The 14,368-nt window shown below is 40.2% G+C and overlaps 1 protein-coding gene across 1 annotated transcript in view; it reads right to left on the bottom strand.

Moving 5' to 3' along the window:
• Positions 1 to 14,368, bottom strand: part of LOC120573347 — a 43,945-nt gene that overhangs the window by 7,383 nt on the left and 22,194 nt on the right. Inside the window, 17 exon segments of the mRNA XM_039823041.1 lie at positions 4 to 95; positions 633 to 773; positions 872 to 910; positions 3,079 to 3,213; positions 3,333 to 3,497; positions 4,713 to 4,747; positions 4,872 to 5,042; positions 5,480 to 5,606; positions 5,699 to 5,824; positions 8,047 to 8,085; positions 8,356 to 8,484; positions 8,873 to 9,025; positions 9,351 to 9,391; positions 9,484 to 9,597; positions 13,274 to 13,467; positions 13,988 to 14,011; positions 14,289 to 14,350. Of these exon segments, the coding sequence (XP_039678975.1) occupies positions 4 to 95; positions 633 to 773; positions 872 to 910; positions 3,079 to 3,213; positions 3,333 to 3,497; positions 4,713 to 4,747; positions 4,872 to 5,042; positions 5,480 to 5,606; positions 5,699 to 5,824; positions 8,047 to 8,085; positions 8,356 to 8,484; positions 8,873 to 9,025; positions 9,351 to 9,391; positions 9,484 to 9,597; positions 13,274 to 13,467; positions 13,988 to 14,011; positions 14,289 to 14,350 (1,787 nt within the window).

Below are 14,368 nucleotides of genomic sequence, written 5' to 3'. Positions count from 1 at the left end.
TACCAAACTGCTCTATTCAAAGAGTCTGGTGAGCAATTGTTGTATTTCTCCACCACCTTGGTTACACCGCTGGAGTCGGCCATCTCAATGGATATCTGAGGTAAAACGACAGTCATGGTCAAAGAGAGAGAAGAGCAACAAACCGAAGGAATCTTATCATTATACTGTATGTGAAGTTAGTTCATTCAAGATAAATGGAAATCAATGAAATTGATTAAAATATTTAGTCATGATTAATCGCACGATTGATTATACTGTAGTAAACTACCCTGAGGTAACTGTAAGTGTGGTTAAATAAATTGTGAGAGAAGCCAGTAATCTTTGTTGGGTGAGTGCAGCGGTGCTGCACTGCTTCCTGATTTTCCAAAATATGGAGTGGCCTGAGCCCCAAATCATAGAACATGCGTGCATTAATCGCACGCCAAAACAAATGGTGCCGTTAAAAGGAATTTGCATTAACTTGATATTATCGTGTTAATTTTGACAGCCCTATTTAAGACATTTGTCAATGAAATGTATAACTCTTATTACTTAAGGCCTTTTTTGGAGGAAACTAAATTAAATTAAAGACTTTTTAAGGCCTAGATAGTGCAGTTCTCTCAAATCTTTTAAAATTGTTTTTGTTCCTGTACCCTGTTGGCGAGTGGCAGGAAGCCAACAAAGGTTGCGATGGACGCCACCTCTTCTATGACCGTCCTGACGACGTCCGCAGACGCCTCAGAAACCTCCACACACAGCAACCGCTCCTCCAGAGACGTTGTCTCTGGAACTCCCTGAAGATCAATAATACTTAGTGTTAAGGACCAGAGATCCAAAGATGAAGAGCTGTTTTCACTTGACAAAAGATTTACATAAACAATTAATGACTTACAGCATTGCTCCACTTCATCAGAGTTGTGTACATCATCTCCTACAAAAAGATTACAAGATAGATTGTCACAGATGTCCCCAACAGAGCACTGCGCTCCCTGAATGCAGAGTTACTTGTGGTTCCTAGAGTCTCTAAAAGTAGAATGGGAGCTAGAGCCTTCAGCTACCAGGCTCCTCTCCTGTGGAACCAGCCTCCCAGTTTCGGTTTAGGAGGCAGAAACAGTCTCCACATTTAAGAGTAAGCTTAAAATTCTCCTCTTTGATAAAGCTTATAGTCAGAGCGGAATCAGGTTCGCCTTGGACCAGCTGTTATAGTTTTAGACTAGTGAGGGACTTCCTTTGACAGTCTGAGCTCCTCTCTCCTTTCTTTTTCCATCTGTGTGCATTCAAGTCCCAGTAATGCTTGTTTCTAACTTAGCTTCTGGGAGCTTCTTACCCAGAGTACTTATGTTTTCCAGCCTCTCAGATTTCCTTGGATTGGGGTGGCACCTGAATGATGTTTGCAGTTGCTCCCTTTGTCCTGCTCGACGCTCTGCACTGCTACTACTGTTATTTCTAATTATAGTTCTATTATCCTTTGATGGTATAATTTTTATGAATTATATTTTTGTATATCTGTGTCTATGTCTCTGTGTCCGCTTCTGTCCGAGGTTTCTGGCTGTTTAAAGGAAGTTTTTCCTGTTGTACCAAATGCTTGCTTGTTGGGTCTTTGTAAATTATACAGTAGAGTGTGGTCTAGACCTACTCTATCTGTAAAGTGTCCTGCAATAACTGCTGTTATGATTAGGCATAATAAATAAAATGTTATAATAACATTATATATATATAAATAATATAAATATCGAACCTTATATGAACCAAACAAACATGAGACCAATATATACCTCTAATGAAGGTTGTTGTTAGTTTTGTTCTCTGTTCAGATTTCCACCACACAAACATTTTCCTTCTCCAAATGGTTCAAACTGTGTGCATACACGTTTGTACTTCTGTGCTCTTTTATGTAGATCTCCTCCAAGAACAACACTGGTACATATGTTATTATTACATTCTAAAATTTGTACAAAAGAAATAAGTTACTTGTAGTGTAAGCAGTTAAAGGCTAACTTTTTTTTTCTCCACCTGTACCCTATTTTCCGCAATTCTAGTTTTGGTTGAAATGAACACAGTTTACCGATTTACATGTGAAAATATGTTGGCTCTATACACGCTAAGAGTATTGTTTTTTTAAATGGAGTCTTGTGGGTTTAGCGCTAGCGACCTCAGAGCTGTTTCTGGTTAAAAAAAGGTCTTAAATAGGTTTTAAAAAGGCCTCTCTCTGTAGGGATCCTTTCCACAATGTTGTCAGACACGTATAATAATAATCTGAGCCTGTCAGTGGCAAAAACAGCCCTTTTAGTGGACAAAATTGACAATGCACATTTGCCCTATTGGCTTACATTGCAGCCTGGTCTGCGGCTGTTGCTCACAGTGTTCTCCCTTAATACTGGACCAATTTCAAAGATTGTTGTTCCCATCAGTCACTTACACACAAAAACATAGGACAATAGGGTTGATCAGGAGAAAACCTCTGAAATTACCCATTAATAAACTCATTACATACAGAATTTTTCGTTTCCTGTCTTATTCTAAAAGGTTCATCTTGATCCTGAAACAGTCAGTACGTTTACATGCACACCAGTAACCGGGGGTATGTTCTTACACCGGGCCAGCCAATTCTCCCCGTATACATGAGCTGGGAACAATGGGAAGAAGGACGGAGTAACTCTACCTCCCGGTACAGTAGGTGGCACTCTGCCAACGCACAACTGGCTTTTTCTTCCGGTTGACCTATGTCAACATTACACCAATCGGCCTCTCAATTAGTAAAACAGATGGACCGAAGGGCTCCATACTGCTAATTCGGGTATTGCTGTTTTGTTGTATGATATCATAGCAATGACTACGACTCACAGCGCTGACAGATTTTTTTTCCTGTACAATGCAGTTCAATGCTTCAACCGATCATATTCCGGTTAAGGTGTATACATGGAGGAATACCACTGAAGGAGTTCTCTACCTCTGTTAACCGGGTTCTAAGAACTCTGATATTAACTGGGATAAGGTGTTTACATGGCGTTTGATCAAATCGGGGTATTGCCTGCATGTAAACGCAGTAAGTGTTACAGCCCAGGGTGCCCCCTTTTGAGTTTCTCCCAGTGTCCATACCTCACTGGATTCGGGATACATGTGTTCCAAGACAAAGTGAACACCAAGCGTGCAGCCATTGATAGAAAATGGATATGCGATGTGTTCTCGGACAAAAGTGCAGCACGTTGTCCAACCGGGAAAAAACACAAAGGCCTGGAGGTGAGGAAAGGAAAAGCAATTCAATTAAAATAACAGCTCCATTTAACTAGTAAAATTGCAATTACATCAATGTTTGTCCCGTTTGTCCTTGTAACAGTCAGTCTACTCCTTACCCTCCTCTGCAGTGTTAAGACTGTAATGTTGTAGTACAGGGAGTGAAGGTTCCGTTTGGGGAAATGCCACCAGACCAGTTCGGCCACATCCTCGTACTTGTAGTTTTTTTCTGGCAAACCGGTCAACATGATTGTGGGGATCATGGAACCACCAATACTTGCCTTCTAGAAAATGTTCAAAGAACTAAGTTTAATTCATCAATCCTCATTCAACTGTATAGTAAATTTTGATGTCGGATCAGATTGGAATATCAGATGTGCAAAAACAAGATCATATATGAGAATGCATTGTTTAAATAAATGTCAACAAGATATAGGGTGGTATTATATGCAGATGTTTGGTTGAACATGTGTATATTTGACTTTCGTGAACAGATTTGATGATTTCTTAACAATATGAATAACAGAGAGGTGCTTAAAGTCAGTTGATTTGATGAATTTTGCTCTGCTTCCGGTTTGTCTCCAGTGTCTAGAGCTTGTATTTCTCATTTAAAGCCAATAAAAGTGTCGCAAAATGTACTCTGGCAGCCGTTATTATAGCTGAAAAGTAATGTTGTGCCGATGGACGATATCGAGAGCCACCAATGTGATGCCATGCCCCCCGCGGGCACTGGACGGGAAATTGACAACTGCGTCGGTCTTAAGGTCTTAAACTAGCAAAGACACTTGCATCTGGCTTTGTGCTGTGCTGCGCAGGATGCAAGATAGGGCCCCTTAAGTGGAAGCTACATTTTTTTTTTCCTTACCATATCAGCAAGTAAGGTCATGCTCTGCGCCTCGGCTTGGACACAGCAGTCTCGAGCGAGAGATAAAAGGCATTAACGTGGAACGCTGTCACTCTTTCCTTTCTTGTGGACACTACTGTGTGCGTGCATCAATAAGTAAGTCTGATGTCCTGTGGGTGGGTACGGGACGATGTTATGTAGGATTTATGAATGTACGTTAGCAACAGCAGGCTAATTCACGAGGGTGCTATTTTATGTGTGAGCTAATATTGCGCATCTGTTCATGTGTGCTGCAAGAGTTATGTTTCTGTTTATTGAATGCGTTATTCAGTGCAAATATAACCGAGAATGTAGTTTAATCTCAGTAATGATGGTATGTTAGGTTATTACTGTTGCTTTGTTAAACATTCCACTGTACTGTTGTTACACAGCTCACTGAGCTCTGCTTGACGGCACCGTAGCTAAGTGAAAGTGGGTCAAGTTGTAATTTACTGCTTCTACCAGCAGGTGGCAGCATAGCCATATAATACTGTCTATTTACAGAGGGCATTTAAATGTATGTCTGATCGTTTCTATGTTAACTGTTAGCCCATAGTAGTAGAAAGAGATATAGTAAAATAAAAACTGCTTAAGAGTTGAACTGAAATGAGCTTACCTCAATGTCTTCCTCTCTTCTGACTGTCAGGTAATCTTGGAGTTAAAAGTAGGCAAACAGTTACTTTACTGAATAATTTACCATAGTAAATTTGGTACCATCAAACTATTAGGTTTAATTTAGATCCCATAAGGTGACTTGTAAGAAGGTCTCTCTTACCTGGGATGATGAACCAAGGAGAGATGGTAGGGAACAAGAAGGGACTAGTTCTCATTGTGACCCAAAAAGGTCCAATGCTGCGCTGTGGAATGCCAAATTTTATTGGCGGCACAGTTGCCCCAGCAACAGCATCCTGACTGTCTGGCAGAACGTTCCCGCAAAGTTTTGGTGCTGTACAAACAAAAGAATGAACCAAATGTCAACAGCGGCCTGCAGTAGTTGTGTTTTTAATCTTTATCATTAATATGTATTTTGACATTTTTTTCCTCTTCTAATTATTATATTGTAATACTTTCCACTATATTCTTGCCAACATTTAACAGCATTTCATTTATAAAAGTTCTTCAAATGCGGCTGCCCAGACTGCATGTGTTTCTCCAACTCTTTTTGATGCCGGTGAAGATGGTTCATAGTGGTGACAAAGTGAAGCAAGTTGGAGAAAGACTTGGTAGTTTTCTTTTTAGTAACAAACATCTAGCAAAGAATTAATCAATCAATCTAAATCCAGGTAATATGTCTCAGACAGGATCCCATTAACCCCTTGCATCAACTAACTTGTACCAAATAAAAAAACAAAACAATCTTTTTTCTCCACCCCTAAGACTTACAACATAATGCATCGCCGTTCCATGGTATTTTCAGCCTGTGGATTTCGTAGCAAGGGGCTCGTTTCAGAAGACTGTGCCAAACTCCGAGCCGATCAGCATCGGAAATGGATATAAATTCTACAAACACCTGAAACACACAAGCACACACACACAAGCCTGACAGGAAGTCTTTTTTAAAAGCCACTTAAAACGGACATACTTGTACGTGTTTGTTCATACCTTGTTGAGGAGAGGCAGGAAGTGCTTAACAGAATTTATTTTTTCCAAATCTTCTCTGAGCTGGTTGGACTCACTCCATGAAATGTTCTTGATGAAGATTGTTTTCGATCCATCGTCACATACTGTCTGCATCAAAAACAGGAAGAGAACAGAAACAGAAAGTTAAATCTTACCTTCATTTAAATTATTTATCGTGAGGTTTCTGATTGTGTGGTAAAAAATATTAGATTTTTGTCTATTACAATGTGAGCTACCTTAATGTTAGCCATGTAATATACTGTAACATATAACTTTGTTTTCAAGATATTTCTTTATTTGCTTGGTTTGTTATTGTTTTCATTTAATTTTAATTGTATTTTTTCTTCTTTGTTATTTAGTTTTGTAAGCAGATATTGTTGTATTTCTTTTCTTTTTTTTATTTCTTTTCTTTTCAGTATATGTTATGAAATGTTTTAATAATGTCTGATTAAATGTTGTTTTGGACCCCAGGAAGACTAGCTGGTCGTCTAGGCGTCAGCTAATGGGGATCCTTATAATAAATACAAATACAAATACAAACATCCAAACCATAAAGTTGACAAGAGGACACAACAATTCTGCAATGTTGCAAGTAGTTGTGTTTTCTAATCTTAATCATTAATATTTTGTTTGAAAAGAGTGAATGGGAACAGTTTTCTTTTATGAGAGACAGAAAAATGATGTTTGTTAATGAACAAGCAATGACAATAAAAGGCATTCACTTGATTTGATACATGAAAATACATGTGCATATCCTTGGAGCTTCCTGTACTCCCTCACTGTTTTACATCACTGTTAATGGTTTCCAGTTTTTATTCTACTAGTACAGTGCCCATTGAAAATGTGCCTGTTTGGAACGGGCCGATTGCTTGGCCTGTGGTATTGCTGCTTGTAGAATTCTTCAAAACCAAACTGTACCCCAAAGTTGCTTACAGAAGGACCCCAAACCACTTAATATGCAACTCCACTGTATAGCCTACTACATACTCACAGTGTAGGCTACATCTACATCAGAAGAAGAGTGACATTATACTACTATATTTACCGTTTTATTTTAAAAGGGGTATTTTGGCGATGGTAAAGTTATTAGTGTTGTTTAGCAGTAGACTTAATTAACCGGACCCAGGGAGTCTGATTCAGCTCTGAGATTTTCTCGCATTGCACAGCGCTGTGAAGGAATAATCTCTGAGATTACGTTATGTTCTGCCTCTGTTCAGAAGTGTTGAATGTAGGCTACAGCTCACAGCAACATTATACTATATAGTGTATGGCTTTTGTTTGATATTTAGTGTCAGCAAATGGCTTTTTATTGAGTTTACTCTTAGCGAAATAATAGACACTGAAAAGAAAAGAAAAGTTAAGTTTGGTATATCCAGCAATCATGTAACGTTGGATATAACGTTGGAAGCAGGAAAAACTGTACTGGAGTCAAAGGCGGTACTATATTAACCTGTCAGAGAACGCTGCAGATTCAGAATGTAATCACAAAATATCACAATGAAAATGTGGAGCAATCACGCCCCCAAACACGGACACACATACAAATAGATACTAAAGTGCGCATTTTTCTGTCCGAGCCCGGCCCGCGTCCGACAGATTAGTAACCAAACCCGACCCGAGCCCGACAGGCATTAAGATATTTATGTCCGAGCCCAACATTTAAAATCAAATTTTTTTCCCATACTAATGACACATGTACGTTTGTTTGTGTGGAAAGCCCGCTTTTATTAAGCAACTGTAGGAAGGCATTCGGAAATGTCAACAGATGAGTCATCAGCGCACACGGGGCAACAAGCGCACGTTAACACAGGCGCTGCAACATGTAGCCTAACATGCACCTGTTTTGTTGTCACAGCTACATAAACAAATTTCCGCACACAGGAAAACGGATGTTAGGGTAATATTTTAAATTGACTGTATTTTAATCATAAAAACGAAACTTTGCATCAATTGAAACAGGCCCATTGGCTACCTACATAATAAGCGGTTTTAAATTTGAAATGTTCAATGCCTTATCGCGCTGATGTGACCAAGCCCAACCCAAACCTAATTTCTAAATATCTGTCCGAACCCGGCCCACCGGGTACCATCGGATCCCGTCAGGCTCGGGTATCCTAGTCTAACAGATACGTCTCGCTTGGTGGGATTAACACATACACATTAACATGTAATGAGACAAAAGTGTCCGTTCACACTTTGTAACACACAAAGTTATATTTAGAATTTCTTTTAAAGTCCAAGTGTAACTTGGAAAATGAAGATGGATTACTTTTACCAACAATATTAAAAGCAGTTTATAAATGAATACGGATTGAGTGTGTTTCACTTACATGATGCATCAGCTCCATCACCGATTTATAAAAGCAAAGCTAAAAGAGAAACATCAGAGTAGGCAATGTTAAAATCATAGACTGTATTAAATATGGGCGTAGTCTCCATGATGTCACCCATAGGTTTCTGAAGAGCCAATATTAATCTCAAAGTGGGCTCCGTCCTTCACCATCTTGGCAGTGCCTGACATCAGCTAATTCTAAAAATGGATGCAGCTGATGCAAGCAGAAAATCTGTTTTAATTAGCTCCCTTTAACAAACTAACATCCATGGAAATCAGTCAATAATAAAACAGTGTTTTTGCTTACCAGTGTCTTTGTAATGTTCTTGAATATTACACTGAAACGAAGTTTGGACCCTTTGAAAGTAATGTTATTCAATTGGGAGGCTTTCAATATGTTTTCCACATCCTTGGCTTTCGGCATCACGACAAAGGCCTGAGAGACAAACCAGAAACAAAAATGAATTACTACTTTTATTTACTAAGTACTTTTGCAATAGCATTTCACATCTATCAATATGGTTAAAATAGGTAAAATACGCTGTTATATACACTATTGGTGCCTATGTGAAACGAATAAGTATACAAACATATGATAATGAATGATCCAAAGGATGTTCAACTGCAAGTTAAAGTTAATGCAATTTTACAATCTTTAAAAAGAAATGTAAATTTGCATAACACGCATAAAAGTGGAAAAAGAACAATTGTGCAATGTAAAAAGCAAAAAAACATACCCTCTATCTCAGAATCCACTTAAGAACTCATTATCAACAGCAGAAACAATAAACAAAACCAATGCAGATTTACAACCCGGTACCTACCATGCGAGACAGAGGAACAATATGGAGGTTGTCATCTGTATATTGAAACCCAAAGGGTATGAGAAAATCAGCAAAATCCTTTTCTGTGTAGCAGCCGTTGTAATACTCCGGCAGGTTGGTTATGAACAACTGCTTACGACTACGTGGATTATACTTTAAGAAAGAGAGAGAGAGGGAAATAATTAGGAGCAGTAATAGTTTAGGTTAGTTTTAAATTAAAGATTAAGACAACAGCATATGTTGTTTGACCATTGTATTTCAATTTCAAATTTTGTATTTTAAAACCAAAATCAAACAACCATTAGTTTTTTAATACATGTTTATGGAATGAAAATCGAATGACCAAAAGATACACTGACCCCAGATTAAATATTTTACTAAGCGTGTCAGTGTGGCTGTTGAATGGTGAATAAACACAGACTGCAAAAATATGTGTAAATGCTGCATTACGTCATACAAGTTATTCAAAGAAACCTACTTCTGGTGTTCCAAATAAACAGCTTTTCAGCTTGAGGCACTCTGTGTAAAAGAGACCAAAAACATGTAAATCAACAAAGTGAAAGACAGTGGAATTATGATCACATGCAGACATTTTTTTATGGATTTCTTACTTATTCGGGATGGACGCAGGCACGTTTTTACCCCATCCCATCTAGTGGGACGGATACGTGCTTTGCATTTGGAGGCATCACTGATTGACGCTGCATTCACTGCAGTAACAGGACCTTCAAAAGATCAAATATAATTAACATGAATATCAGTATTTTAAAAGATCATCATCTCCTTACCTCTTTTAGATCTGTTGGATCCAGATCAACACCCAAAGGTAAATCATTTATTTCATAACCCAAAGCCTAATTTTCCTTCCATTTCTGAAATCTGAAACAATTTTTAAATTACCTTCATAACTAAAAAATAATTGTGAAGGTGAACCATACAAGTAAGGTTTGGGATTCATTTTAGTATTTTTAACTTGAGAAAAAGAGCAGCAGGTTGGATGAATGTCCTCAAAATAACCCTATGCAAACAAAATATTATACACGTTTCAACTGCTGACTGCAGAGGTGGAAGTCACATCAGCTGTGAGTGGAAATCAAAGTTGTTAGTGACCCCTCTACCCCCATTGCTTCCTCTTTCTCTACATCTTCATTAGCCTCATGATCAACAGTTGACTCTATGGCGTAAACATATGGTCACAATGTCTCCTTCTGTTACTGACTTACAGCGTAGAATAATTTCCACAAGGGTTTTTGCAGTACATTATGTCACAGTGAAGTTGACCTTTGACCATATGGATCTAAAATGTCATCACTTCATTGTTGTATCCTATTAGACATTCGTGTGACATGTTGTCATAATTAGTTTAGGATTTCTTGAGTTATAGCCAAAAACACACTTTGCCAGTTTTACAACAGGTCTTTTAGTGAATGTTAATAGGGTCAGTACTGACATGTGACACATGATGGGGCATGTTTGTGTGACGCTGATTTAACCAGGTGGGAGAGATTCCTTGTGGAAGAGACTTGTGGAAGAGATTTAGATTCCGGAAGAAGGAAGACGAAAGCGAGCAGGCTGCAGGCTGAAGCTGGAAAGTCGCGCCACCACACGGAAAACATTATTGGAGAGAGACACAGAAAAAGAATGTTTTCTGATTGAAATTACATTTTCTTGTTTCCCAAAACACTACTTTTGTAAATACACCTTTTAAAACCTGAACTACACACAAAGGAGTGGGCTAGCGGATGAGGCAAGGAGCGATGCTGGAGCTGCTCAGGGAAAGGGAAAAAAGCCGGCACTCCCGACGCCAACAGCCCCGGCTCCGAAACGCAGAAAAAAAATAAACAGAGATTTGCTGAGTCAGTTCAAAAGAAGAACAATCCCTCTAGAATTAGGAAAGATATACACTTGTATAAACCAGCTTAGCTCTTACTCCTAAACTGGTTTACAGTATATGAGTGTATACAGTATCTTTTCCTAATTCTAGTCTCACTCACTTCTCTGGGAACCATCACCTTATCGTGGTGGAGAGGTTTGTGTGTCCCTATGAACCTGAGGGCTGTGTTGTCTGAAGCTTGGTGCTCCTGGTAGGGTCTCCCATGGCAAAGTGTTCTCAAGTGAGGGGCCAGACAAAGAATGGTTCAAAAACCCTATGAGTCAACGAGGAAGAGGTAGACCTGCCTGGAGGAAGCCCAGGGCCCCCTTCTGGAGCCAGGCCCAGATAGAGGGCTCGTCAGCAAGCGCCGGGTGGCCGGAGGATGATGGGGCATTGTTGTCAATTTCCCTGGTGGAAGTTGCTGAGGTAGTCAAACAACTCCACAGTGGCAAAGCCCCGGGGATTGATGAGATCCGTCCAGAAATGCTGAAAGCTCTGGGTGTGGAGGGGCTGTCTTGTATGGCACGCCTCTTCAACATTGTGTGGAAGTTTGGACAGTGTCTAAGGAGTGGCAGACCGGGGTGGTGGTTCTCCCCTGTTCAAAAAGGGGGAATAGAGGGTATGTGCCAATTACAGGGGTATCACACTTCTCAGCCTCCCTGGTAAAGTCTTCTCCAAGGTGCTAGAAAGGAGGGTTCGGCCGATAGTCGAACCTCAGGTTGAAGAGGAACAATGCGGATTCCGTCCTGGTCGATGGGGTGAGGGTGTCTCTTCTCAGGGCCATCCAATCTCTGTATGACCAAAGCGAGAGCCGTGTCCGGGTTCTCTGCAGTAAGTCGGACTCGTTTCAGGTGAGGGTTGGCCTTCGCCAGGGCTGCACTTTGTCACCAATCCTGTTTGTAATATTTATGGACAGGATATGGTTTAGAGTTTGGTGGGCTGGGAATCTCATCGCTGCTCTTTGCAGATGATGTAGTCCTGACGGCATCATCGTCCAGCTACCTTTAGCACTCACTGGATCGGTTCGCAGCCGAGTGTGAAGCGGCTGGGATGAGGATCAGCATCTCTAAATCTGAGGCCATGATTCTCAGCAGGAAAACAATGGAGTGCCTTCTCCAGGTAGGGAATGAGTCTTTACCCCAAGTGAAGGAGTTCAAATACCTTGGGGTCTTGTTCGCAAGTGATGGGACACTGGAGCGGGAGATTGGTCAGAGAATCTGCGCAGCGGGTGCGGTATTACATTAAATTTATCGCACCGTTGTGACGAAACGGGAGCAGAGCCAGAAGGCAAAGCTCTCGATCTATGGGACAATTTTCATTCCTACCCTTACCTATGGTCATGAAGGCTGGGTCATGACCGAAAGAACGAGATCCAGGGTACAAGCGGCCGAAATGGGTTTCCTCAGGAGGGTGGCTGGCTGGAGATAGGGTGAGAAGCTCAGTCATTGGTGAGGAACTCTGAGTAAAGCCGCTGCTCCTTTACGTCGAAAGGAGCCAGTTGAGGTGGTTCGGGCATCTGGTAAGGACGCCCCCTGGGTGCCTCCCTAGGAAGGTGTTCCAGGCACGTCCAACTTGGAGGAGGCCACGGGGAAGACCCAGGACTAGATGGAAGGATTATATATCCAACCTGCATGGGAATGCATCGGGATCCCCCAGTCGGAGCTGGTTAATGTGGCTCGGGAAAGGAACGTTTGGGGTTCCCTGCTGGAGCTGCTCCCCCGCGGCCCGACCCCGGATAAGCAGATGAATATGGATGGAGGTCTCACTCCCATGTTAAATGCACACACGAAGGGAGAGGAGACAATATAATTAATGTTAGCTGCTAGGTTAACCTTTAGAAGCTGTGTTTTTTTTTGTTCAATCTCCCAAAATGGGGCCTTGGGGAACTCCACGTCATATTTTTCTCTTCAGATGTGTAATTACCTATATACACAAAGTATTGCCATTTCTTTAAGTATGATTCAAACCAGTTTAGTGCTGTGCCAGAAGGTCCAACCCAGTTTTCAAATCAGTCTAGTAATTAGTTGTGATCAACCGTGTTGAATGTAGCACTTAGATCCAGTAAAACTAAGACTTACATTTTGCCACTGTCTGTATTTAAGCGGATGCCACTGAAGAGCAGTCTCTAATGTGGGGTTGAAAGCCTGACTGGAAGGCATCAAAACAGTTGTGTAGTGACAAGAAGTTGTTAAGATGTTGAAAACAGTTTTTTCAAATATTTTGCCTAGAAATGAAAGGTTTACAAGCCTATAGTTGCTTATTATTGACGTGTCTAGATTGTTTTTTTTCAGGGCTTGTGGGCAGACACCTAAGAGAAGATACCGGTTTACAATTTCTAGAAGATCTAAGATCAAAAAAAAAAAATAAAAGCATTTGAAAAAGCCTGTTGGGAAAATTGTAAGGCAGCAGGAGGAGGATTTCAGATGTTTTTTTTTTATGTACTCTTGGTATTTATTGTTTGTTGCATAATTCCTTTGCCATAGGATCAACAATGGAGTCCATGGCAATCTCAGTTCCATGTTTCTCACCGTCCTTCATTGCTACGTCACTTGTGGCCGTAGCACTTGGTCCTGCTGTGGTGGGCGCAAAAATGGTGGATCCAACAGGTTCACTGGTTTGCAGAGCAGGTTGTGACAGGTCGAGGGTGTCTGGTTCAAAGTTTAGTGTGATCTCACTGGAATCTTGTAGAGGCTGTTTTAGGACTGTTTTAGGACTCTTTGAACTACAATTACAAACAAAAGGGTCATCAGTCACAAATGAAAAAGTAATGGTCTCACAAAATGGCTAAATAAAGCATTTGTTAAAGAAATGAGTAATATAAGTTTTCATCCTGTGTACCGGAATTAATTGTTCAGTTATCTCATGCTTTATGCCAAATATATGTCATGAGTTGAGTGTTTTTCTCTTCCTATCAAACTTTAGGGCTGCAACTAACAATTCATCAATTAATCTGAAGATCATTTTCTTAATACACCAATAACCATTTGGTCTATGAAAAAATTGTGAAAAATGCCCGTCACATTTTCCCAGAGTTCCATTTGACGATGTCAAACGTGTTTGTTTTTTTGTCCAACCAGCAGCCCCGGTAAAAAAGGTTAATCAGTTTACAATGATTTAAAACATTGCATCTGCCTGCGGGTAATCACAGTCATCACATTGATCATTGTTATGTTTTGACAACTTCAACATGTTTTGTCGCTGTCGTAACCTGACATAAATCAATTGCAAAGTGATATACTCACGACTCAACACGCTGAACTTTAGTCCTGGAGAAAAAATAAAAAAGGATATAATCAGATTAGGGGAGAATGGCAGGATCCAATATAAAAAAGCATTAACAAACACAGAGGCAATCTGCTTTTACAAAGAGTGTGGGAGGAAAGAGATTAGAGTAATTATACAACTAATTTAACCCCCCTCATACCCCTAATTTTAAGGACACATGCATACCAAGCTGCAGCTCTATTCAAAGAGTCTGGTGATCCTATAATATCATATCAATTACTCAAATAAACAAAAAGTATGAAAAAAAAAGAGACTAACTGTTTTCGGAGAAGTTTGCAGCTCTCAAGGTGAAGGCTAGTTTTCTGATGGGAGATCCAATCCTAGTATTCAGAACAACG

The sequence above is a fragment of the Perca fluviatilis genome, chromosome 14, assembly GCF_010015445.1.
Source record: "Perca fluviatilis chromosome 14, GENO_Pfluv_1.0, whole genome shotgun sequence".
Classification (NCBI taxonomy): domain Eukaryota; kingdom Metazoa; phylum Chordata; class Actinopteri; order Perciformes; family Percidae; genus Perca; species Perca fluviatilis.
Note: the sequence above shows the minus strand (reverse complement) of the source record. Positions and strands in the feature narration are given on the sequence as shown.